This window comes from Camelus ferus, chromosome 16 (assembly GCF_009834535.1).
Source record: "Camelus ferus isolate YT-003-E chromosome 16, BCGSAC_Cfer_1.0, whole genome shotgun sequence".
Lineage (NCBI taxonomy): Eukaryota > Metazoa > Chordata > Mammalia > Artiodactyla > Camelidae > Camelus > Camelus ferus.
In genome coordinates this window covers 31,667,141-31,690,576 of record NC_045711.1, presented here as the reverse complement: position 1 = coordinate 31,690,576, position 23,436 = coordinate 31,667,141, and the positions used below count along the sequence as shown (strand labels likewise).

At 36.5% G+C, this 23,436-nt stretch overlaps 1 protein-coding gene across 4 annotated transcripts in view; it reads left to right on the top strand.

Moving 5' to 3' along the window:
* HELZ (helicase with zinc finger) overlaps nt 1–23,436 on the top strand; it is a 141,723-nt gene that overhangs the window by 68,595 nt on the left and 49,692 nt on the right. For all 4 annotated transcript variants that reach the window (XM_032457042.1, XM_032457039.1, XM_032457040.1 and 1 more), the window contains 6 exons: nt 4,253–4,431; nt 7,204–7,322; nt 8,493–8,638; nt 9,902–10,049; nt 16,076–16,259; nt 18,204–18,432. In XM_032457042.1, the coding sequence (XP_032312933.1) occupies nt 4,253–4,431; nt 7,204–7,322; nt 8,493–8,638; nt 9,902–10,049; nt 16,076–16,259; nt 18,204–18,432 (1,005 nt within the window). The remainder of the gene's footprint in view (nt 1–4,252; nt 4,432–7,203; nt 7,323–8,492; nt 8,639–9,901; nt 10,050–16,075; nt 16,260–18,203; nt 18,433–23,436) is intronic.

Sequence of the window (23,436 nt, the reverse complement as noted above, 5' to 3'; positions counted from 1 at the left end):
TTTGGCTAGCATTGTGTTTAGCTTGTCCCATGTAAAATTATGTTTTGGGAGTTATAATCCCGCATATAGTGTAACTAAATATGTAGAATGTGAAGTTATGTTCCAGGAGGGTATATGTATAGTCATAATGGCTCAAATTCAGAAACTTGCCCTCTAGCAGAAAATCTCATCTCTCCCCAAGTCTTAAGTGGCTGAGTCAGAGATGGAAAAACATTTAAATTTATTTAAATACAAATTTCATGTTATTTCATTTAGTAAATAGAATAAAATAAGAAAAGGCTTGGCTTCGCCAAATACTTTCTTTATGTGGCACTACACTTTCACCATAGTTTTTTTGTTCAGGAAAGATGTTAACTTGTGAATGCATTTCCTAGGGGGATTAATACATTAAAATGTTAGGATTTGTTAGCACCTTCTATTACTATATTAACTCAGATTAATTTATAATTTTCCTAATGGACAACAAATAGGAGAGGTATGGGAGATGGAATAGAGAAAATTAGAATGGCTGAGCACTCTGGGAAGATCACCTTTATCTGAATTGTCCCAGAATGCAGGGGAAAGAACACAAGAGGGCACTAAGTGTCCGCACATGACCTTGAAGAGTTGGTGTCTGTGGAGTAAGGCTGATGATGAAGAGTTTACCTTCTTGTATCATAGTGTAGGGCCCTGGTAAATGTGATAAAGTATGAAAATAGTCACAAATATTAAATAGTTAAAACAGTAAGTATGTTTAAATATGCACACTTACAGTTAAAATGTATAAAATTCTGTTAGTTGACAGGAGTTGAGCTTAAATTATTTGGGCATGGAAGTTTTAGGATCCATTTTAGATTACATTTAGCTTCAGTTTTTACTTTATTAGAGTTAGAAGATTTTAAAATGGAATAGAGAGGAAAATGTAGTTTCTTTCTGTTTATGGCTCTGAAGATCAGTATCTAGTTCTGGCGAAGTTGTCACTTAGTAGATAAATGTTATCTATGGAGAAAGTGTGCATTTACTATTTTCTGGGCAGATGGAAGGTATATATTATTTTATATAGCTCCTTAAAGAAATAGATCAGGTCTTTGTGATTCTGTAATATCTTAAGTAATAATATTTTTGGGAGTGTTCATTGCATATAAATTCAATACGTGAATAAAATTTCAGTGAATTAAAATGGTACATTACCAGACAGTCTCCTGTTTTAAATTTCATTATAAATCATGTGGGATCTGTGGATGGTTTGTTTCTAGAAATATGTAAATTACTTAGCTGGTGTCACATTTTATACTATGATTTTGACAAGTGTCAATTCTCCAATTTTGAAAAATTTTAGATGTGTTTGAAATAATCTGATTGATAGTGTCTACCTTAAGTGTTGTACAGAATGAAAGTACTGGGAAAATATTTAAATCTTTTTGAAGTCAGCCCTAGACTATTATATTTTTAAGGAAATAGGACTAATAATCGAACTTTGTATTCTTCCTAGCTTCAATTTGAGGTAGCTTTCCTAACTACAAAAAAATCAGCAGTGAGACTTAGAACTTTGGTTTCTATTTTTCCTTTGAGTAAGAAGCAGTGCTTGGAATTAGATTTAATGAGTAATTTGAAAAACCACTTTTTCAATTTTATAATGAAATGTTCATTTAAGGAAATATGAAAAATATAGAAAAACATAAAGAAAAAAATAAAAATTACCCATAACCTTACCAGCCAGAGATAAACACTGCTAACATTTTGGAGTTTAATTTCTAGTAATTTATATGCTTAAATACATACACTTTAGTTGATATTAATGGAATCATAATTTATAAATGATTTTTTCAGATAATTTATAAAATGAAATTTTTCATATATTTAAAAGTAAATTCTGCTTTGCTGATCTGATTAGACATTTTTTATTACAAACTAAAGCATGCTGAAGATTTTTAACAACTTTTAGTCCTTCCTATCATAGTAATGTTTTAAAATACATTTCTTTACTTTCCTCTATTGTAATTTATAATTAGGGGCATTTATTAAGTGCTATTTTTTTTTTTTTTTGCTTTGCTTAAAAAAAAGACAGTGACCAGTTTTAATTGTTTCATGGAGTGTTAGTTAGAAGATCACGAGATTAGTGTTTGTGCATATCACATTTGAGCTGCCTTTGAAACGTTCTAGAGAAGACAGATGTCAAATAAATAGTTGGAGCTGCATCCTGGAGCTCAGAGGTGAGGTGTTGGCTGAAGAGAGAAAAATGTGAGTCACCAGGGTATTGGTGGTAATTGAAGCCATGGACCTGGGGTAAGGTTGTCAGGTGAGAGAACAGAGCTTGAGAAGATGAGAGCACTGAAGACTAAGCCTTAAGAAGCCCTAGCCTGGAGAGGTAGAAGGAAGCAGGAGAGGCTGAGTGATGGCAGCTGAGGGAAGAGAGTGCTTTACGGAGGCAGCAACCACAGAACGGGATGCTGCTAATAAGTCAAGTAACTTGGTAGGCCCAGAAAGTGTCCAAATGATTTAGTGACATGGGAGTTTCTGTCCCTCGACTGGACCCCTGCAAATCTCCTAAGTTCTCCCCTATTTCATTGACTACTCTTTCCCAGTCTCCTTTCCTATGTCCCTCTCCTTTTCCCAGCCTCTAAATGTTGAAGTAGTCCATCAGTCATTCTTCCAACTGGTTTCTTTTTTATTTACACTTATTCTCCAGCTGAACTCATCTAGTCTCAAGGTTTAAATATTACCTCAATTGTATATTTCTTGTCCCAGGCATTCTTCTGAACTCCACATTTATATATGCCCCTGCTTACTGGGTATCTCTACTTGGACATCAATGGCTATGTCCAAAACTGAATTCTCAGTTCCCACCCCAAATCTCTTCCTCCTATCACTGTGCACTGTCATTCATCCAGTTTCAAAATCAAAGAATCATCCTTTTTCTTAAATTCCACATCCAGTTTGTCAGCAAATCCTGTCAGCATTACTCTGAAAATGTGAATCTGACCATTGTCATATCTCTGCTGTTGCCACCCTAGTCCAAGCTATTCTTTTTTCTTGTTCAGATCCTTACAGCAGCCTCCTTACTGGTCTCCCTTCTGTTGTCCCCTGCCTCTGCCTCTCTCCCAGACTGTGGTGTGTTGGAGTAGCTTGTACTGGTTTGTGAAAGCCAGTTATGTACATGTCTTCTCAAGTTCACCCTCAAGTTCATATTTGGTGACATGTTGGTAGCTTGAAATTACCCATGATAGTATGTTTTCTACCACAGAAACCAGCACACACTACAGATCAGGTCATCCCCTCTTCTGCCCGAAGCTGGTTGTTTAAATTTACCATCACACACACCACTGTCCAACCCTCTCCCAACCTCCAAACTATGAATTCTGTCCAAAGAAACAGAAGGGTCCTTTAACAACATAAATCATGTCACATGACACGTGCCTTGTTACAACTCTCTGATGGCTTTCCATTAAAATCAGAGTAAATCCAAAGCCTTTATGAAAGCTTGCAAGCCATGTGATTTGCCTCTGTGCTGGACCAGAGCAGATACCCAGGAGATCTTTGTGATATGGGTGGGTGAGAAATGGAGGGGGGGGTGGGTGGATAGATGGATGAGTTGTTTTTGTACCATCTTAGTAATAATCTGTTGCATGAGGCCTATTAATATTTTTCTTTTGTAATTAATGGAAGAGATGTTCTTTCTTAAGATTTCCTTTTTTTTTTTTTTTTTTTTTTTTGCTGGTGGTGAGGGCGTGGGTAGGTAAAGGATTTTCTGATTGTCGAAAAATTTATCTTGAAATTTCCAGAATTTTAGATAGAGGTCTGTTTAGATATAGGTATAAGGATATATTCTAAAGTGAAATGCAGAAAACTTTAAAATTTCTCATGTACATACACAATTCACTATTTTTTATTAACATAGATAATTACAAGTTAAGTATATTTTTGTAAGAATATTCTAGAAAAAAGTAATTCCCAAATGGGAACGTTTTGAATTAAGAAAAAAACTAATGTTTATGAAACTCTTTGTGTATCATTCTGTTGTAAGATTAATCTGAACACTTAAAAATACAGCATTATATCTGTAGTATATATACTTTCTGCTTGATTCTTTTTTGGTTGAGGGCAGGTCACAGTTGTATGCTAAATTCTAAGCCAGTAGAGTGTTAACAGTTATCAGATTTATTTGTTGATTTCCAGATACTGTAGTCTTAAAATCATAATGTCAATATTTTGATAATCAGATACTGGTGAGATGTTAATAAATATAAATAGGAAATATTGTCTTCTTTTATAGGGTATATTTCAGAAATCGCTGGGTAAAGACTGTCCACCCAGTTGTGCATCAGTACTGTTTGATCTCAAGCACACATTCCACCTTTCAGATGCCACAGAAAGAAGATATTCTTAAACACCGAGTGGTGGTTGTTACGTTGAATACTTCCCAGTACCTCTGTCAGTTGGACCTTGAACCTGGTATGCTGATTTGAGACACAGATAGGGTGTCTGAATGCATAAGGCTTTTGCGTTCGGTGTAGACCGGGGGTTGGCCTGTGGGCCATATCTGGCCTGCTGTCTGTTTTTGTAAATAAAATTTTACTGGCTGGGACACAGTTGTGCCCATTTATTTACCTACATTCTCTATGGATGTTTTTGGGCTACGGCAGCTGAGGTAAGTAGTTGCAACAGAGATTGTATGGCCAAAAAAACCCCAAAATGTATACTGTTTGGCCCTTCACACACAAAAAATTGTCAACTCCTAGTTTAGACATTTTAGTGACTGCTACTCTGTTTGTTCTCTAATTGATCAGATGGTATTTACTTACTGTAGATCATGTGAAAAATTCAAATTTGGACAGTGTTGGTGTTTTTTACAATTTTCTTTAATTTTTAATTATAAAATAGTTTTGCATTAATGTAGTGTAGAGACAACAATTATGATAGGTTTTTTAAAATCACATACTATTAAGATTATTATATTTAAGTACAAGCACTATGTAAAGTCAAACTAATATTATACAAAGTGCAGGTATAAAGTGAGAAGAAGTTCTGATGAATATGGCAGAACTTAACCATCAAAATATGGTATCACTTTAAGGTCGTTGCTTTGGAAGAATATTTATTTAATACTGCTGTATTATAATTTTTGACATTGCTCAACACTTTTTTGCTCTCTGCTTTTGGAATTGCTTTCGAAGCCAGTGACAAATTTCTTCTAAGTCCTTGGAAGGTAGTGATGGGTCTCTTCACCTTTTATTCCTGGCACCTGGCCCAGAGTATAGACATCTGGAGGCCCTTGATAAACCTCTGTTTATCTTAAATGAATGGTGGCCAAACTTTCTTTTCTGAGGGTAGATTTAATTTTAGAAAAGCTTTAAAATCTTTCTGGGACATGTCTGGTAAATGTAGGTGATCAAACTGAGCAACACCATTAGGGATTTAAAATAAGAAAACAGAGAGAGAGACATGCCTCTCATGTAATGAGACTTATTTTCTTGTACATGCAGCTCATAGCTGGCTGGTGAGGGCAGTTAGAAAAACATTCAAAAATGTTTTGAACAGTGGCTGCATCATTGGAATGAGTTATGTTTCCTCCCAGCTGACTTCTTTGAATGGAACAACACTTACTTGAAATGTAAATTTTGGTGTGTTTATTTAACAATCAGTCTCATTACTTTAAGATTATACTCTGCATATTTGCCACGTAAATTAAATACCCAAATCTCCTAAACAGTATAGTTTTGTGAGGAGGAGTAAAGAATGAGCCTGGAGAGCAAGAATGTAAAAGAACACTTACTGGAAGTCAACTGTCTGTTTTGTTCTGGGCATTGTTTATACTTTATTTCATTTAATTCTCTTATCAACTCTGTCTGTGGAGGGTTGTTTTACAGATTTGACAACCAAGGCTCAGGCTCAGTCAGTTTGACGAATTCAAGTTACTGTTATCAGCTTAAGCAATAGTATAACAATTTTATTATTCAGTTCCTGATTCAATCCTAGCTCTATTTAATTAAAATGTTATCTAACAAAAACAATAGGTTTTTTCCACTAGTCTCAGGTTTTTCCAATTTGATCCTACGTTTATATAGTCATCTTCCTTAATTAGTCTTGTAGAACAAAAAGCACAAATTCTCCCTAATAGGAAGAAAAATGCACGTGTCCAAATCATGCTTGGGCCACTATCATTACATAGACCATAGTTATTGATACTTGTGCTGTCAGCCAAAGCCATTTGTTTGAATGGATGATGATGGTGATGGTGGTGGTGATTACTGCCAGTCAGTAAGACTTAGAAAGTTCCCAACCTAAAAACAAGTTGCATTAGAAAGTTGTATAAACAGACTGTTGGAACTTATTGATATTCATAGCAATAGAGATGGAAATAGAGGTTAGGTTCTTGGGCCAACCCAGAGGAGGCTAATTAATACAGAGCGTTTTGTAACTTGTCATTTCTGTTGAGAAACTGCTTTGTGTTCTTTGCTGTACCAATAAAAAGAACATCCCCTTCTCCCTACCTCAGTGAGTTGGCAATAGGGGACACGTGGGGACAGCAAGATTTTTGCCTCTTTCCCCTCTTTCAGGGGCAAAGAGACTTTTTCTTCCTTTTTCTACACAGTCTCCTCTGCCCCAGTGTGAGTGGAAACAGTAACCAAAACATGGATGCCTCCTACTGTAGGTATTTGGATCTGGGGGATATTTAATAATGTACATTTTTGATATTTGTTGTCAGTCACTTTGTTTTCTTCAGACTGGTGATTTTTTTCAGCCAAGATACGGTTTTAGACTAAAAAATTATATATAACCTGCCTATACACACACACACACATAAACCTCAATAATCAAAGTAGTGAATTTGCTAATAATCTTTGTTTTTGGTCTAAGTAGGATTATAACTTTCTCTTTTATATTAGATTTTAGGTATGATTTTCTTTATTTTAATGTCTAATATGTATGTTTAGGCTAAAGTTACTTATAAACTACCATTGTTTTACTTTTGGTGTTTTAGCAAATAACTAGTGAAAGGATTTTGCCCATCAGTGTTTAGTAGTCAGCTCTTCGCTGTGGTGAAAAGCTGCTGTCTTATAAAGTATCTTTTAAAATCTTTTTTGTGTGTACTGATTTAACTGTTAGTCTTGGGGCCGTTAGCACCAGATGACATTTATATGTTTATTGTTGAGTAAAATAGTTATTCCTTTTTTTTAATCACTGCTGTAATACACTTTATTGTGTTTACACTGTACTTTGTAGGGTTTTTTACGCACATTCTATTAGATGAGGCTGCCCAGGCCATGGAGTGTGAAACCATTATGCCTCTAGCATTAGCAACTAAGAGCACTCGAATTGTCTTGGCTGGTGACCACATGCAGGTAAGTGCCCTCTGAGTCATCATAGCGAAAGAAACTTTTATTATATTTTGATGTTTAAAATTTTGCTTTCTAAAACATCCTATGAAATTGTGCTATATATTACAATTTAAGTACTTTAAATATTTCTCTACTAATAATGGAAATTATTGATATTTCTGAAGGAAAATTGCTATCTTACCCTTTTTTTCTTCTTTGGATAGAGAGTGGAATGAATGAGTTTATCAGTGTTTATCATTTTCATGTTCAGTAATTTGAAATTCAGTTCTCCATAGTATGAAACTTTTCCTTATCAGATACATTTAAATTGCCCTTCTTACGATTCCCCAGTACCTGTCCCCAACATTTGTTTTTCAGAAGAGCTAATTTTTCACTATCATAAGAAACAAAGTGCTTAATTAAAAATAGTAGTCAAAATCTCAAAGAACATGTCTGATCTTAGTACCTATGTATGAGAGAGAATTAACAGTTTTTCTATTAAAATATCAATTTTACCGAGTTGCAATTTGAGGTTTTTTCTCTTTTGTCACAGTTATTAAGATTGAACCTATGTAGTATTGTAGCTGTCCAGACATCCAGGAAAGAGTTAAATGTAGAGGAACAAATTCTGTTTGTTTCTTTGCCAGAAGTAGTTTAATATTGTTCTTAGTGTCAAAGTTATAAACAAAAATGGCTCCTTCTACTTTACAAGATAAAGATAGCTTTCTGCTAATAATTAAAAATAAACTTTTTAGTCATGGGCTGTATATCCTGCCAGCTCACCATTTTCAATAGTTGATTAACTTAGTGAAATAGTTTATTGACTCCCCCCAATGATACAGTGGGTTTCATCCCTAAAATCACTAAGGCAGCAGCTGTTTATTCTTATGTTGGAGGAGCCCTTTCTTAACCTGTGTGTACCAACTCTAGATTAATGTTGGCATACTGAAATGGAAAGTTACAAATTTTAGCCTCATTCTTTATAGTTGTATAAAAATACTAGAACGTATTTTTTTTTTAACATTTTTTTATTGAGTTAAAACGTATTTTTGACTCTGCTTATTCCAGTGTTTGGCATGTTGAGGTTTAGTACATCAGAAGTTTCAGCATGGTGGATTGTTTTTTTCTAAGTGGGTTTAAAAAATACTATTTGTATGTTTAGTTAAATTTTCTCCATATGTTTATCTGTTACAGCTCAGTCCTTTTGTTTACAGCGAGTTTGCCAGGGAGAGAAACCTTCACGTTTCATTACTTGATCGACTCTACGAGCATTACCCTGCCGAGTTCCCATGCAGGATCCTCCTGTGTGAGAACTACCGCTCCCATGAAGCTATCATCAAGTGGGTGTGAACTGCCCCCTCTGTCCCACTTCCTGTAGTCTGGTGGGAGGAAGTCAAAACGGCACTGTTTCTAGGGACAGATTATTCCCAGCAGAGTTATGTGGTGTCCCTGGTGTTGCAAATTAGGTTTAATTTTATGTCTGTTAAAGAACACTTCAAAAGTCAGAGCTGTAATTTTTCACAATAGGGCAGTTCTGGAAACGAAACTTTAGGTTCTGCTAGCTATAACATATTTCTCTGTGGCTAAATACATAACGTGTGGGTAAAGCTACATGATGTAATAAACAGATAGACTGACAAACCACAGAATGGTTTACTTATCTATGTCTGGCTGTATTATACAAGGAATCTTTCTTAGAAGAAGGATGGGAGGGAAGAAGGAAGGAAAAACCATGAAACTTAGTAAAAAAGTTTTTAAAGGTTTCTATTAAATATAGTATGCATCTATAAAGGTAAAAATATGGTGACAGCTCAGAGAACAGTCACAAACTGAACATATCCTTGTAATTGACATCCAGACCGAGAAACAGAATGTTACCAGCCCCTTTGTGCTCCTTTCCAGTCACTGCCACCACCAAAAACTTAAGACTTTTTAAAGTTTAGTATAATTTAACAATATTGATTATGGCAGTCATGTGAAAATCATTTTTAGGTTCCTCTGAAAGCAGTAGGATAGATGGATATAAAAATAAACTTGGATTTAACTGTGGCTTTTATCAATATCTCAAAATGTGATTGCTCTTTTATTGTTGCCAGTAATTTGCTGCAGTCGGTGATGAATCAAGTACTCTATATATTTTCATTGGTGGAGAGTATTCATTTTACAGTTGAAGACTGGAATGTCCTTCAGTTGTGTGTATTTTCAGTATCTATAGCTCTTTGTGTTTGCATGTATATGATCCACATAAATAAAAATATGCAATAAAAATTTTTAGTATAGAAAACAAGCTAGCTATCAAATCTCATAGAGCAAGATTCTTATCTAATTTTGGACTGCTGTGATTTCTGCCTTTTCTTTCTCTATTCTGGCTCCATGCCTTCCCCACATCAGCCCATTTAGCAGTGGTATACCAGGAGCCTACTGTGTTTTTATTGCTATAGTTAATTTTGGAGAAAATCTTGGCATCATAGGTGTTAGATGTTTAGATTAAAATTAATCATGGGCATAAAGCAACATTAGAATTGACTGGTGATTTTCTTCTTATGGGTAAGGTTAATTTTGATGACTGACTACTCTTTATTTATTTTGGTCTTTTTCTGCAGTTACACCTCTGAGCTCTTCTATGAGGGCAAACTGATGGCCAGTGGAAAGCAACCAGCACACAAGGATTTCTATCCACTAACTTTCTTTACAGCAAGAGGGGAAGATGTACAAGAAAAAAATAGCACAGCTTTTTATAATAATGCAGAGGTACCTCAGTTTTTTTGCAAATTGTTAACATTTTTTGTAGCCACATAGTCTGGTCTTGTTAAGCGTTTAGTTAGAATTTTGGGTTGATATTTTATTGTGTGTTGACTTTATTTACGTAAAAATAGTATGTTAAAGTTTATTTATTTCAGGAAACCCAGGGGAGAAGGTGTATATGGTTGGTCAATAGTGGAATGATTCTTATCTGGGATCTCCATCTCCCTCTATTCCTTTGATTCCCATTCTTTACTCATTTTATTTACAAAAGAAATGGCTTTCATTATGTAATAGTAATTCATCTTTCCTTTATAAAAAAAATTGACCAGAGGCCTGTAGTTAGAAGTTAGTGCAAGATAACTGACAGCACCTACTTGATAAAATCCTAGCCAAAAACAAAGAAACCTGACATTTTAGTTAGTCTGTGCCATTTAATTTTAGGAAAAGATAAACTTTTCTTTAAATGTTTGAAATATTGACAGATAAGTCTAGGGTTTCCTTTATTACATTTGCACTCAGGTTGGAACCCACTGGCTGGAAACTTGGATACCAGCCGTGGTGGGGGTGAGCCTGTGGACGGGGAGAGACAAGCCTGAAATCCAGGAGGCTTGGGCAGGGGTCAGAGCTGAGCCCTGCCATTGATCCTGAGGCAGAGTTAACGTTTACTGGAGGCTCAGTTTCTCAAGCTGGGCTGCTTGTTCCTTCATGGTGCATGATGTTGTTTCCCAGGAAACCAAGGAACTGTAGGATAAATGAGGTACATCTTCCTGGATGATCAATTTTACATAATCAATTTTGGGGGAAAATATTTTTCGTATTAACAACCTCCAAGATAAAATTTGTGTGACCTTTACATATTAGACATGAAACTTTAGAGAAATCTTAAGCCACCACGAACTTTACCACCAGAGCATGATTGTTCACTCTCTTCAGCCCTATGAGATACTGAAGGCAAAAACTGTGAGACACGTGGCCCCGGGGGCTCTTTCCACAGGGGGCAAAGCTGAGCCCTGTTGACTGCAGCTGATGGAGGGGATATAGCTATCCTGTCCTTTGAGGTGGGAGTAGAAGCTCTCGGAGTTCATAGGCAAGATTTTCCCAAGTTTTAAATACCAGTGTAGGCATGTTTGGACAGTAAAATGTTTTTAGAAGCCCTGGACTTTTCTTGAGGGGATATCATTTAAAGGTGAAACTCAGATGTGTTTTGTGTTCTAGAGCAAGCAAAGCAAGTGGCACCAGTTACATCAGTAGGGGAAAAGTGAGTTTTCTTCTTTTATAAAGGTTCTAACTAACATTTAGGAGGATATTGTGAGATTTGAGATTTCATTATTATGAAAATAATGTAGTCTTAAGCACAGTTACCATTACAAGAAACTTAAAACAGGATGAAAGTAAAAGTAAAATTAAAGAGCTAGATACTCACAGCATTTTGCTGTGTATAATTGTGCTTTGTTTAGGGAATGTTAAAAAATTTTTTATCGTGTGTTTGTGTTATCACTTGAACGTGTGTCTTCTTTCACATGCTTAAACTGGTAGGATGAAAGAGAGTGAGAAAGGTCCTTCTTTTTATTTTTCTCTTATTCTGACTGAATTTATATCCCACCATAATGAAATGGTTTCAATATAATGCCAAGTTGCGGGGAAAAAGGAGAATTAAAATGCTAAACACCAAGGTACGATTCTTAACCTTGGGAAAATAAGTCTAAAGGAGAGGAGCTATGGAAACAAGTAACCATAAGGCAGTATGATGGGCGAGGGGTGGGCTGAGTCATTCAGATGTGAACAAAGACTCCGTCGGGCTGGTGGAGCCTGTGGCCTGGAGGAGGGCCGTGTTTTTGCCTCACATGGATTGGGACTCTGTAGTTAGTGGTTTTGTATGTTTCTAATTGTTACATCCTCCTGGAGGATTGATCTTTTTATCATTATAAAATGTCCTTCTGTCTCTAGCAACATTTTTTTTCATTTCAAAGTCAATTTGTCTGGTATTAGTATAGCCATTCCAGCTAACTGATGGTTGCTGTTTGCACAGTGTATCTTTCCCCATCCTTCCATCTTCATCTTCTTTGTTCCCTTGAATCCGAAGTGTATCACCTGTAGACCGTATCACTGCATCTTGTTTTTAGATTTTTTATTTTAAATCTATTTGGAAAATAACTGCCTTTTGATTGGATGGTTGAATTCATTCACATTTATGTTCTTATTGATATGGTTGGATTTACCTCTGTCTTTTGCTTTTTGTTTTCTATGTCATATGTTTCTTTGACCTTTTGTTTCTCCTTTGCTGCTGTTTGCATTAAGTGCATCTTTTCTAGTGTCACTTTTTAGTTGTTGAATAATTTTTCAACTGTATTTTTTGAGTTGTTTTCTTAGTGATTTCTCCAGAGCCTACTGTATAAATCTTACCAGAACCTGCTTCAGCTTGACGCTGACTTAATTCCAGCGTTGCTCCTACCTGTCTCGAGTCCCTCTCTCCCTTGCAGGTGCTGTTACTGTTATTCATATTATGCCTACGTGTATTATGACTCAGCAGCACATTGTTATAATTACTGCTTTATGTGATTTTATACCCTTTAAGGATTCTGAGAGAAGAAGAGGGGAAGTACATCTTTATAGAGGTTGCTGTGTTAACCTTCTTATTCACTATTTCTGGTTCTCTTTTTCTTCGGATTCAAATTACCATCTTACGTCAGTTTCCACTTGCCTTTGTGCTGTTATCGTCAGCTATATTACATATTTATATATTATAGTCTAACAGTACTATTATACTGCATGTTGTTTTATGCAGTAACTGTTTAAATCGGTTAAGAGGAGAAAGGAGAATAAATATACTACTATACTGTCTTTTATAATTAACCACATAATTACCTTTAGCAGTATGCTTTGTTTGTGTGGATTTGCATTACCGTCTGGTGTCACTTGCTTTTAGCAGGAAGAACTCCTTTTAAGGTGTTTCTTTTACGGCAGGTCTGCTAGTAAGGATTTCTTTCAGTTTTTGTGTCTGTGGGAATGTCTTTATTTTGCCCTCATTTTTGAAAAGTAATTTTGCTGGATATTAGATTATTGCTTGAATTATTTCTCTTAGCACATTAGTATATGCTTTCCTGCTCCTTTATTGCCTTCATTGTTTCTGATGAGAAGTCATCTGTTACTCTTATTGGGGTTCTTTTGTAAATGATGAGTTGTTTTTTTTGTTGCTGTTTTTAAGATTTTACTTTTGTCTTTGGCGTCCACCTCGTTGACCATGATATGTCTGGCTGTAGATCGCCTTGCGTTTATCTTACTTGTTTGATGAGCTTGATACATAAAGCTTTTCATCAAATTTGGAAAAATTTTAGCCATTATCTCTTTGAAATTTTTTCTGCTCCTTTCTCTCTTCTCCAGAAGAGAGAGCTTAATGGTGTTGCACATTTCTCTGAGGCCGTGCTCATTGTTTTCCCTTCTGTTCTTTAGATTGCATACTCTCTACTTCTGTGTTTGCTGATTTGTTTTCCTGCCAGCTCAAATCTTTCGTTGAGGCCTTCTAGGGAATTTTTTATTTCTGTTAGTTTACTTTGCATCTCGCTGGGGCATAAACTATTCCAGGGTGTAATCCAGCTAAAGTTGGGCCCCTTCGCAGGGGCAGAGGGTTGCTGGTTTGTGAGGTCTACTCTGGCTGTCCCCTGGGCAGAACTTATGGAGCAGCTGCCGTGGGAGGATGTGGAGCTCGCTCTTCCCTGGCTGTCTTCACCCTTGTGGAACAAGGGCTCTGTGTGGGTGGTATATGTGTGTAGAATCTGTGCTCCCATCCAGCTGCCGTACCATCCAGTGTGGATCTTTTGCAACCCAGAGCTGGGGAGGTGGGGATCTCTTGATGTTCACTGGCTGCTAAGTCTACCTGCAATGAGTCTTCTGTCCTAGGAAGATGGGGAAGATGGCAGCTGTCACTCTGCTGCCAAGCTCACTGGATCAGCTTCCCTGTGCAGGAAAAGGAAACTACTCTCTTCACCCACTGTCCCACTCTGATCCTCCCCACATAGCAGGAGATGGAAGTAGGCAAACAGGTACCACCCAACTGCTGCTAACCGCTCATGGGCTCATGGGCAGCATGTTGCTGTGGAAAAATGAGATATCTGATGTTCACCAGCTGCCAAAACCACCTGGAATAGCTTGTTCACCCAGGCAGTGGAACAGTTGGGAATTGCCCCTCCGCTGCTGAAACAGTCCTGTAAGACAGTGCTGTGGGGAAATGGGTGCAGTCCCTAGTGTGAATGCCCCACCCTTCCACTCTTCCTACTGACTTTCTGTAGATTTGTTGAATAGACATAATTTTTCTTTTGGGTTTTTTTAGTTGTTGTTGGAGGAGGTAATTTTTGGAGGAGGTACTGGGGATTGAACCCAGCACCTTGTGCTTGCTAAGCATATGCTCCACCACTTGAGCTATACCCTCCCCCTTAGATTTGCTGAATAAATGCTTCTCAATTTCTTGTAAGCTCTTTGCTCAATCACCAGACACTTTGAATAAATGTCTGCTAATTTTGGCCAGCTTAATTGATGTCTACCAGGGAGAGAGTTTTCCCCAAACTTCTCATACCACCATTCCATTCCAAGTCTGTGTATTTTGACTAGTTTTATGCTGTGTACAATATAAGGTTGTAACAGAGGGACAAAGTGGGGTGATAGTTATGTGATGCTTAGTTGTAGGAACAGTGTGTGTGTGTGGGAGCAGCAGAAGTATCTCCCCAACTTTCATGTACCCCCATATCTAGCTAAGTGAGTAAAGACAGTTTTCTCTTACTCCTTGTTGCAATAGACTCAGACCCACCGTTCTTATTCCTTATAGTGAAAGCACCATGTTTTCACTCCAGTTGGCTCATCAGAATCCTTGACAGTCTGTATGTTTGTTTCACTTGCTGTCATATGGTTATAACCATAGGACAACTGTAGTCTGTACCTCTGTCAGTCATTGAATTTGTATCTGGATGTGGGAACTGCATCCTAGCCAGTGATCCTTAAGTTCTTAAAAGGAATAAAACTGTCAGTTTTTTTTTGTATTATAATTTAAGTAGATAGTATTACTAACAAATAGTAAATAAAGAGTGTATTTAAATTACATTGAAAAGAATTTCTCCTTCCTCTCTCTGCCCCTTGACTCTTGCCTGAACCTCTATTGAGCTTGCCTTACATGTATTTTTTAAAATTAGGAATCTATTTTCCTAATATACAGTAATCTCTTAGCAGGCAAACATGTTTTGTTATTCATTTTATCCCCTGCTGTGCCAGGCATTGAAACTGCTCAATTCATTGAATTAAACTAGACTGAACTACACAGAAAGCCCTATTATAATCCAGTAAGTGGGGTCCAAAAAATTCAAATGGGTGAGATATGGTGTTACTTTATTGCAGGGTTAATGAAATGGCTAGGGCAGAGTTGTACCACTAGAAGGCAGTGAATTCTGAAAGTCTGTCTCTCCAATCCAGATTTGTCCTGATCCCAGCTGTGGTTTGATGCCTGCTGTTGGCTGCTCTGTTTAGTTATACTGATGGGGAGAGGGTGCAGTGATAGACCTTGTGCTGCTGGGACTTAGCGGTGGCACTGACTCTAGGGATCTTCTGGTTGGTTGGTTAGTTTCATTATCCTGAACTGCAGAGAGTGGACTGAGAAACACTGGGAATGTGGGGACTTGCTTCCCTGTTTCCCTAGATGGGGTTGCCAGTTGCATGGCCTTCTCTCTACACAGGAACTTGAGCCTGTCCCCATTTAAGAATGGAGGCTAAGTGAAGGTTGGGTGCCAGTTGCCAGCTGCCAATTACATTGTCTCTGATTTTCATGTTTTCACTGGGTACATTATTGTAGAAATTTACTGCTTGAAATGTAAATAAAATTTTTTTATTCACCCTGTGTTCATATCAGCAAAGCATTATTCCTATCTAGAAGTAATTTTAAAATGATATTTGCTAAAATGGAATCCTTTGTACATCCATTTCAGTTACCATATTCTTTTCTCCAAACCCTTGTATAACTTTAATATGTACGTATGTGTGTTCGTCTAAAGGTATTTGAAGTGGTGGAACGTGTGGAAGAGTTAAGAAGGAAGTGGCCGGTAGCGTGGGGCAAGTTAGATGATGGCAGTATCGGTGTGGTGACTCCATATGCGGATCAAGTGTTCAGGATACGTGCTGAGCTTCGGAAAAAGAGACTATCTGATGTTAACGTTGAAAGGGTGCTAAATGTTCAAGGTGAGTACTAATTAAAATGAATTGAGTTATGCAGATGCTTAAATCCTAAAGGGTGTACACATTTGATTTTCAGTTTTCAAGATCTCCTTCCTGAACAAGCAATTATGTATTCATTTCATACCAAGTACTTTAATGCCAGATTTGGCAATTAAAGGTCAAGCTCATTTACGTGTTTATTAAATTTTTATATCCAGATAAGAGATGTATGAACAAATGGACTTTTTCAATGACTGTAATTACGTGAACACCATACACAATAGCTGTATGCTATAGTTACAATCACAGTGGCATACAACACCTATTGTTGTTATAATGTATCTGAGAACTAATTTGTTCATAAAGATTTTAAAAAACTTGTACCTGTCAAGTGAATTCTGTTTATTTTTTTAAAACTTTTTTTATTGAGTTATAGTCATTTTACAATGTTGTGTCAAATTCCAGTGTAGAGCACAATTTTTTAGTTATACATGAACATTCATTGTCACAAGTGAATTCTGTTTAAATGCATTTTTAAAGGCATAGCTTATTTTTCATCTATAGACTTTCCTAAGTGAACAGTTACCAACAGCTCTTTTAAATTGTCTTCTTGTAATTAGTTGCTGTAAAATTTGTGCATTTAAATAAATGAAGCAACACTATAATATGACTGGCAAAAGAGCCCAGTAAAATCTTAGGTTTCATGGTAATATACAATAGTAAGGCTAAAACAATTTCTAGATCATGGGGGAAAAAATAGCTCCCCTATTCCGTGTGTTTTAGATCACGCAGAATTTGGGTGCGCATTTTAGAAGGAATATTACTAGTAAAGTAGGAAGCACCCAGGGGAGACCTAGCATAGTTAGTGGTCTAGAAACTGCCACATGGAGTCAGAAGTGGTTGAAAGAACTTAGGATTGTTTGGCCTAGAGAAAGGAGGACTGAGAATCAACATTAAAACTGTATGTAGATATTTGGAGACTTGTCATAGGATGAGGGAAGAGATATGTTACTACAAGAAAGAGCATGGGGAAAAGCGTTGTACAAACTAGACTCTGTGTAGGCTTCCTCACGGAATCAGCTGTGTCTGCTTTGGTCAGCGAGAGGCCAGATGGCCCTGCTTCAAGGGAGGGTCTTTGTATTGAGTGGGACCTTGGAGTAGATAATCACTAAGGTTGGTTCCAGCAATAATGTTTAAGAAATTTTAATAGAATCTACCATGTTAAACATTTTTATGTGTTTATAAAATGCCACGATTCACTGGTATTAGGTACATTCGTATTGTTGCGTGACCGTCACTACCCTCTGTCTCTAGAACTCTTTTCATCTTGTAAAAGTGACGCTCTGTCCTCATGAAACAAAAGCTCTCCATTCCCCACTCCCCCCAGCTCCTAACAACCACCATTCTACTGTCTGTCCCTGTGAATCTGACTACTCTAAGGACCTCATGTAAGCGGGATCACACAGTATTGGTCCTTTTGTAACTGGCTTATTTCGCCTCTGTCCTCAGGGTTCACCCATGCTGTAGCATGTGTTAGAGTTCCTTTCTTTTAAGAATGACTAATGTTCCATTGCACGTAGAGACCACATTTTGTTTATTTGGTCATCTCTCGGTGGACACTTGGGTTGCTTCCTCCTTTTGGCTGTTGTGATTAATGCTGCTATGAACACGAGTGTGTAAATATCCGTTTGAGTCCCTGCTTTCAGTTCTTTTGGGTATATATCCAGAAGTGGAATTGCTGCATCATATGTTAATTCTGTGTTTAATTTTTTTTAGAAACTGCCATATTATTTTCCATAGCGTTTTACATACATTTTACACTTCCACCTACAGTGTACAAGAGTTCCAATTTCTCCACATCCTCATCAGCATGTATTATTTAGCAATAACATTTTAAAAAATGAAATGCTTTTATTATATCAGTGGTTCAGAATAACAATCATCTTTTATTTATTTTTTTTTTTATAGGAAAGCAATTCAGAGTTTTGTTTCTTAGCACAGTACGTACAAGGCATACTTGTAAACACAAACAGACACCAATTAAAAAGAAAGAGCAACTGCTGGAAGATTCCACAGAGGACTTAGATTATGGTTTTTTATCTAACTACAAACTTCTGAATACTGCCATCACCAGAGCACAATCCCTGGTTGCTGTGGTGGGTGATCCCATTGCTCTGTGCTCTATTGGAAGATGCAGGTAATTGTGTGTCAGTGTTTGAGACATTAAAGGCGGGAAAGGAGAGTAATTTGTATCCCTGTGCACACGTTTATCTATATGACCTCTTGGCTAAGTAAAATCGAGTTTAATCTTAACTCATATCCAGTGGGAACACAAAAGTATATTGCTTTGAGTCTGTTTATCATATACATAATCGTGTATTCACCCAGTCAGTCATCATTCAGCACGTATTTCCTGAGTGCCTGCTATGTCCTAAGCCCTCTCCTAGCCACTGAGGTTACATCAGTGAACAAAAGAGACAAAAGCCTTTGTGGGGCTTAATACTTTATTGGAGAGGAGAGGAAGACTGACAACAAACAAAATAAAAACACTCTGTAGTATTTTACTTGGTAAGTTCAATGGAAAAGAAATAGGACATTAAGGGGGATTAGGAGTGATGGGGGTGGGGTGGGCCGGGCTGTGACAGCACATGGTGTGGTCAGAGTAGGCCTCTCTGGGAAGCCGACTTTGGAGATGAGGGAGCGAGCTATGAGCGTCTGGGGCAAAAGTGCTCCAGAAAGAGGGAACAGCTAGTGCAAGGGTCCGGAGGTGGTTTTGTGTACGTGCTTATCTAATGGAGACTCAATTTTATATCCATACTTCCCTCCTTTTTACCCATCATTATTGTTTTAGCTTGTTTTTGATGAACTTCCTTCTCATTTTCTCTCAAGGCTTCTCAGTGCAAACAATTCTTTGTGTCTGGTTAATCCAGAGGATTTTTAAATTAAGGGGGTTGAAATGGGTTGTTACTTTTCTTTGGAAAATATTGTTAGTATTCCTTAGATTGTAGTCATAAAGAATGTTAAAATATCAGTATAAAAAATTTCTCTTTGTACACTTATGATTTATACTAGTTAATAGGAATTTTAACTATATGAAGCCAGTAATATAAGACTTGGTTTTTGCAGTATTAAAAAACTGTGTTAGCACTAACAACTACAAAAAACCCCAGAAATTTATAATGTTCTTTATGAAAAAGGAAGAAATACACTAGAGATTATTTAAAATTTTATAAGGGTTCTAGTACCTGTCAAAGTGAGTTCAGAAAAGTAGAAGAAATAGATGGCCTCAAATATGCCTTAGGTAATTACTTCTTTTTGATGTGTTAGGATTAAAGTAGACAAAGCTATTAGAAGTGGCCTTTTTAAACCAAATTTTCTGTGCTAGTATAGATACAGCAGCATTTTATTTTATGTTTCAGCAGGAAAAAGGTTTTCTATGGGAAGGGAGATTTTTTGGGACCTTTAAGAATAAGCTGCATTTATTAGACTTTAAGACTCCAAAATAAGTTAATATCCTTTTATAGGGGAAAGCCATTAACAAAGGAATCAAATGGAGTCTAATTTATGGTTGCATCATGAAAAATAGCCTTTTTTTTTAAATGGTAAAACTTGAATGGTCCATGATTTGTTTATATATGGCTAAACAATTCTGTTGTAAAATATCCTTACTTTCATATTTAAAAAAACAGACTTCCATTAATTTTTAACCACTAATGACAAAAAGTTGGAGAAGGGAATATAGTAATTCCACATTGCAAATGAATAAAGCTCAGTATATTAATTTGGCTTCCTCCCTGAGAATTTTACTTTAGTTACTTTACTATTCATTGAAAACATACTTTGTTAGAATATTGCTGTGATATTTTACCATTTTTGTTTCTGTTTATCATTTGATAAATGTGAGAGCACATACAGTTTGATTAGAATATAATAGATTAAAACACATACATAAACTAGGTTGACATGTATTAAAAACAACTAGAAACCATTGGGGGAATAAATAGGTATAACAGTAGTCTTGAGCCACGTTACGTCTGGACTCTCCTTATAAACAACTCCGAACATTTACCAACATGAATTTTTTTTTTAAACCGTTATCACTTTCTATAGAGTCATATTATACTGTGAATTGCATGAGATCAGCACTTTTACCCCTTCTGTGACATAAGTTGTTATTTTCTCAGAGCAAATAGGTGAATGCTCTTTCCTGAGGCCATGCTGTCAGAATTATCCAGGGCTAATTTTTAACTGGAAGCCAGGTCTGCTGGTTGCTCATTTCTTACTGCTCAGCTGGAGTGTGTCAAGGACTGCAAATTAATTTATGAGCTAAGTAAAATATTTTCAGAGAGGTAAATACATTGTGTAGGGAGAGAAAATCCTGTGACCCGTAGCTAAATGAGAATGCCGATTATCTATGTGATTTGGACAGTTTAATCATGGTTCTAACCCAAGAGTTGGTATGGCTATTTATGCTTTACTCTTTCAGAAATTTCATTAGAAATTAATCTCATAATACAAGTAAACCTGAAGAATATAATGTGATTCTTAGGTACAATAATAATGAAGGAGTGAATTCTTCGTAGTTTAAGTTAATCAGGACATCTCCCTCTGCCCTCTTTTGATATTGATAAAAAATAAATATGATTATTTCCAAATATTGATTAACTTTTCAAGGAATAACTACTTTGTATAATATACCAGTTTAGAAGGCAACCAGTTATATAATCTTTTTTGCACTTAAGTATTTTTAAACAGAATTTTTCTATGAGCCCTGAACAAATGTGGGGAACTTCCCCTCCCACCACTTGCCAAACCAACAAACGTTAATTTAGTAGCTGCTGTTTATCGACAGCTTTCTCTGTGCCAGGTGCCAAGTGTGTTAAGTGCTTTGCACACTGCCTTGTTCAGTCACCTCAACAACCCTGCAATATGGGTATTTTATTTGCATTTTAAATGGGCAGCCTGATTCAGAGAGTTTAAATTACTGCCCAAGACCGCAGAGCTATTAAGTGGCTCACTCCAGCAGATGTGAGATTGACTTCAAAACCCAAGCTGTCCTCACTGGGTTACCCTGCCTTTCCCAGGAAATAATGCATATGCATGGATCAATCTGCCCTGAAGAGCAGAGGCAGAAGGGTGTGGTCATACCTTTCTCTAAATCAGGGTATTTTGAACTGAACTTCTTCAGTAGCAGATTCCATTTATTCAGTGAGATATAAACATATTTCACATGTGTAGAGACGTGTGTGTGTATGTGCACACACTCCTTCTCTCTCTATGACCTAAGAACACCAAATGATTTTTCAATGTTTTATCAGTGATCCTAGAAATAAGGTTAGCATTAAAACAAAGCCAGACTTTGTGTGTTCATGCTGTGATTGTCCTTTAACCAACGTTACTAGAAAAAAATGTTAACGTAACATTAACATTTTAGGGAAGGGCTGAAAATTGGTGAAGCCTTTAAATAACCATAGTGGTGAATTCTTCAGAGTGTAGTTGAAATTCTCAGGTGACCTTCCAGTTATGTGTTCTGAAATGCCTCATAATGCTATGTGTAGTATTTCATTAAAGAATTGAGTTCAAGGACAGTGTGAAATAGTCTTTGAAAGAGCCTTCACGGAGAAAGAAAAAGGGAATCTTTTTAGCTTTAAGAATTTTTGAAGGAAAGAATACATTTCTCTGAAAGTTTGAAAGTGAGAAATAAGAGTCTTTTTAGTGATGAAGTATAATAATTCTGTTGGTACCCTGTTTTACCCATGAGGAAACTGAGGTTTGAAGAGAGGTTAAATAGCTTGCCCAGAGTTACACAGCTCCTGAACGACAGAGCCGCAACGGAAACCCAGGCAGCCTAGTTCTGGTATCCCTGCGCTCGACTGCTTTGCTGTTCAGTGGGGAATCAAAAGACAAGTGAGCTTTGAAGTGGAGATTCCAGGTTACTTTTGGAATTAGTTTAACTTGATTGACTTAACAGTAAGTGTTTAGTGTTACTTCTCAGGTGGTGTTCTTTAATTCAAAGGCTATTTCCTTGGTCCCTAGGATCTTGTAGACAGAAACTGTCACCAAGTTACCAGCTTCTTGTGACGTGTGGGGTTGTTTATAAAGTTTCCACTTAGCTCGATGTTAGATATGTGTGTGCGCAGATACGCATCGTGTTCTATGCAGTTGAGGTCAGTGAGAGCAGTACAGGGACAGGGTATGAAGTTCAAAAAAGAGCCTGAAGATAAAGCAAATTCTAGCATTTTTGGCTATGTAAGCTGGAAATGAAAATACAAGAAATTGATACTACAACTGAGCTAGAGTAAAGCCCACCCATTCTTCCTTGCTGTGTCTTAAAGTTCAACACGAATATGAAATGCCACTCCATGAAATTGATACTTTATCAATTAGACCCCAAAAAGTCTTCCTTTTGAATACAACATGTAGTCAAATTGTGTTGATAAATATTCATACAGTTGAATATTATGGGGTTTTTAAAATCAAAAGTGTGGGAAAGTTTATGGATTTTAGATCCTGAGTACTATATTGAAGATAGTCTTTCTTTAGCTATCAGACTATGAGGAAAAAAACTTGACTCCTAAGGAAGGTTCTTAAGTATAAAAATAAAGAGCAGCTTTTAGTGTGAATATCTTAGCAACACACACTTCCTGCAACTGAATGACTGTCTTGTTAGCCTTGATGTCTTATTGTCAGAAATACATAGATAATATTTTATAGCATTTTTATTTTCCTGTTATTGACATAGAGGCCTGAAATTTTTCCTGGACCCATTTCTTAAAGTCATCTTTAAAAAATTAGAAGAGATGGTAAAAAGCATGTGTACGAGAAACATAGTTTGAAATTCAACTCTGCAAAGTTTTATGAATATATTAATAACTCAATTCCCATTCATATACTAACTTTTACAATATAAACCTTTTCATTTATGCTTCTTGAAGCCATCTTGATTACCTGCTGTCCACCTGGACACAAGGATACCAACTTGGGAAGAAACCATATCACATATCTTTTATAGCATAATAAAACATTATTTGAACCTCATATTAAAGATAGGTATGCATATTTATAGTAGTCACTTAAAATCTTGAAGCTTTTTATATGTTGTCCTCTGTAACATGTATTTAATATTTTTAATATTTGGAGATCAGTTTTCAAAACTCTTAGGGACAACAGTATATAATTGGAACAATTTTGAATGTATTTT